We start from the raw sequence: 2,444 nt of genomic DNA on the forward strand, positions 1-2,444 counted from the left end.
GTTGCGTCTGCTAGGTCAATGTGAACTCCGTTATCAAGTCTGCCAAGGCTAGTGCATTTATCACCGTGCAGGGTCAGAAAACCAAGTCGTGTTAGCCGAGTTCTAAAGCCTACTTCATCACCTGTTGAGAAGAGTCTGGACGATGTAGAATAGATCGTTAAGGGATACGGAGTCATAACAACGACCATATACGCTTAAAAGTATGGTCTGAGCTTCCCAGTGCAATAACTAGCGCCAAAATTAGCTTTTCAATCCTTGGGTATCTTGTTCCCCATCGATGAAAGCTTTATAAGTGTAGAATACTGGCCCCCAACTCTTCTCATATGAGGCCAAAACTTACTACTACGCTTAAGACTGCCAAGTAGATTTATAATTCCTCAACTGCTTACGGCTTGGATAGTAGCAGAGGTGATGTCGAGTATCTTCAAGTCTTGAAATGTTTGCTCGCACTCATCGTCCCACTTGTTTCTTTGTGCCTTCTTGATGGCTTTGAAAAATGGCTTGCATTGATCAGTTGAGTGCGAGGGGAAGTGGTTTAGTACGGCTGTGCTCAGTCGTGAGCCGATTCTAGTCGTCTTCTCCAGCTGCTCGGGATCAAGAATGATGTATTCGGAGTCCTCTTCTGGCTTCCGTCATTTTTCTTCTGTCGGCGTGTCTTCTTGAACGTCATCGTCTTGATCCGCCTGCTATGGCTATTATTGGGTAGTAGGCTTATCTTTCTCAACCTCGATAGCTCTTACGAGGGTGAGGACTTATTGTTTGACTCCTTCAGCATTTGCACTATGCATCGTTGAGATGCAGCTTGGCCAAACTTTATCTCTTCGACTCCTCCTCTAGGGATGCGGAAACAGATTTTTTGGTACTTGACGGAGGTTACGGTGCCCAGTTTCACTAGCCAGGGTCTTTCCAGAATCCCGTTATAGGGAGACAAGTCACTGAATATAATGAATGTCTGCTTTGAGACTACTAGTGGTGTTCTCACATCGAGTGTTATGTTGCCAATAGCAGTTGAGGTGTTTTCGTTGAACTCGATGAGTACCTATGCTGAGTGTATTATCGTGCTTTCCAGGCCTATCTTCTGGATGATGTATAACTGAAGTAGATTTATTGTGCTGCCATTGTCCACCATCACTCTGTCGACTTTAGCGTATGCCAGTTGAATAGACATTACCAGAGCATCATCATGTAGGAAATCAACTCTTTCAGCATCCTGCTTGGTGAAACCAACGATAGGTCCAAGTTTAGCGTAGGTTGCCTGAACATGAGAAATTGTTATAGCCTGTTAAATCTTCCTCTTCTTGGAATTGTTTGTGGCCTCTAAGTATTCAAACTCAGCAAAGATGCTGTTGATTCTGATGGTCTTGGCAGGTGGCTCATTGTCTACATCTGCGTTCCTCTTAGGCTGCACATCTGGTTTGTCTAGGTATCTATCACATTTACCTTCATTCACCAGCTTTTCTAGGTAATCTCTCTAGGTATAGCAGGTGTCAGTCATGTGATCGGGACCTTGGTGGAACACGCAATACTTGGTATGATCCAGCTTAGAGGTGCATCCTCTAGATTATTTTGGTAGCTTGAACCAAAGCTCACTCTTGAGATCGCAGAGGATCTGGTTGACTGGGATCGAGAACTTGGTATAGTTCTTGGTGGCTTGGCAGCCTCTTGTCAGGAACCGATTTCTGCACTTGGCCCCTTGCCTGTTTCGATCATTAGACTGCTTCTTGTCTACTTTCTTCTCGGCTGCCTCAGACTCTTTATAAGGCTGTTCAGGTGTTTTGATTGCTTGTCGAGCCTCATCCTAAATCGTATGCTTCTTTTCGAAAATGAATGAGTCTGTTAGAGTCAAGTCTTTCTTCATGATCAATTCTCCAAATAAAGGATGATCTGCTAGAAGTCCCTTTTGGAAGGTTGCATTGGCAATTAAGTCATTGCAGTCGACCATCTTTGCCTTTTCCACCTTGAACCTCTTAACATAGTCGCGAAGCGACTCCTTCAGATTTTTCTTAATGTTGAAGAGATGATCAGACTTCTTCTTGATCGAGCAATAGGATAAGTATTCCTTAATGAAGACAACGAAAAGCTCATTGAAACTCCGGATGGACTGTGGAGGCAAGGTATGGAACCAATCAAGCGCCTCGCCTTGCAAAGTGGTGGCAAATATCTTGCACATTAATGCGTCGTTGGTTCGATAGAGGATCATCGCGTTGCGATAGTGCTTTAAGTGCCTTTTCAAGTCTGTCTCCCTTAAACAAGGTGAAATGTGCATATTGAACTTACACGAGGGCTCCGTCTGCTCGATCTTATCCGTCAAAAGGTGATCTGCCCATGTGTGCCATGTTTCTACGAAGGGTTTCGTCTGTAGTCTCAATGCATTGGAATCTGCACAATCGCTCAGTTAGAAACTTCTCTACTTCTTCTTGAATTTGCCTCTGTCTAGACAGCGA

The 2,444-nt window shown here is 44.2% G+C and overlaps 1 protein-coding gene across 1 annotated transcript; it reads right to left on the minus strand.

Moving 5' to 3' along the window:
- Positions 1-1,798: 1,798 nt before the first annotated feature.
- On the minus strand, positions 1,799-2,200 carry LOC137744573 (uncharacterized). The gene has a single exon (XM_068484353.1). The coding sequence runs from the start codon at positions 2,198-2,200 to the stop codon at positions 1,799-1,801; it is 402 nt and encodes a 133-aa protein (XP_068340454.1).
- Positions 2,201-2,444: the final 244 nt, after the last annotated feature.

The sequence above is a fragment of the Pyrus communis genome, chromosome 9 (assembly GCF_963583255.1).
Source record: "Pyrus communis chromosome 9, drPyrComm1.1, whole genome shotgun sequence".
NCBI classification, from domain to species: Eukaryota; Viridiplantae; Streptophyta; class Magnoliopsida; order Rosales; family Rosaceae; genus Pyrus; species Pyrus communis.

Excerpts from the sequence above, each read along its gene's own strand:
- LOC137744573 (XM_068484353.1), bottom strand. The coding sequence starts at position 2,200 with ATGATCCTCTATCGAACCAACGACGCATTAATGTGCAAGATATTTGCC.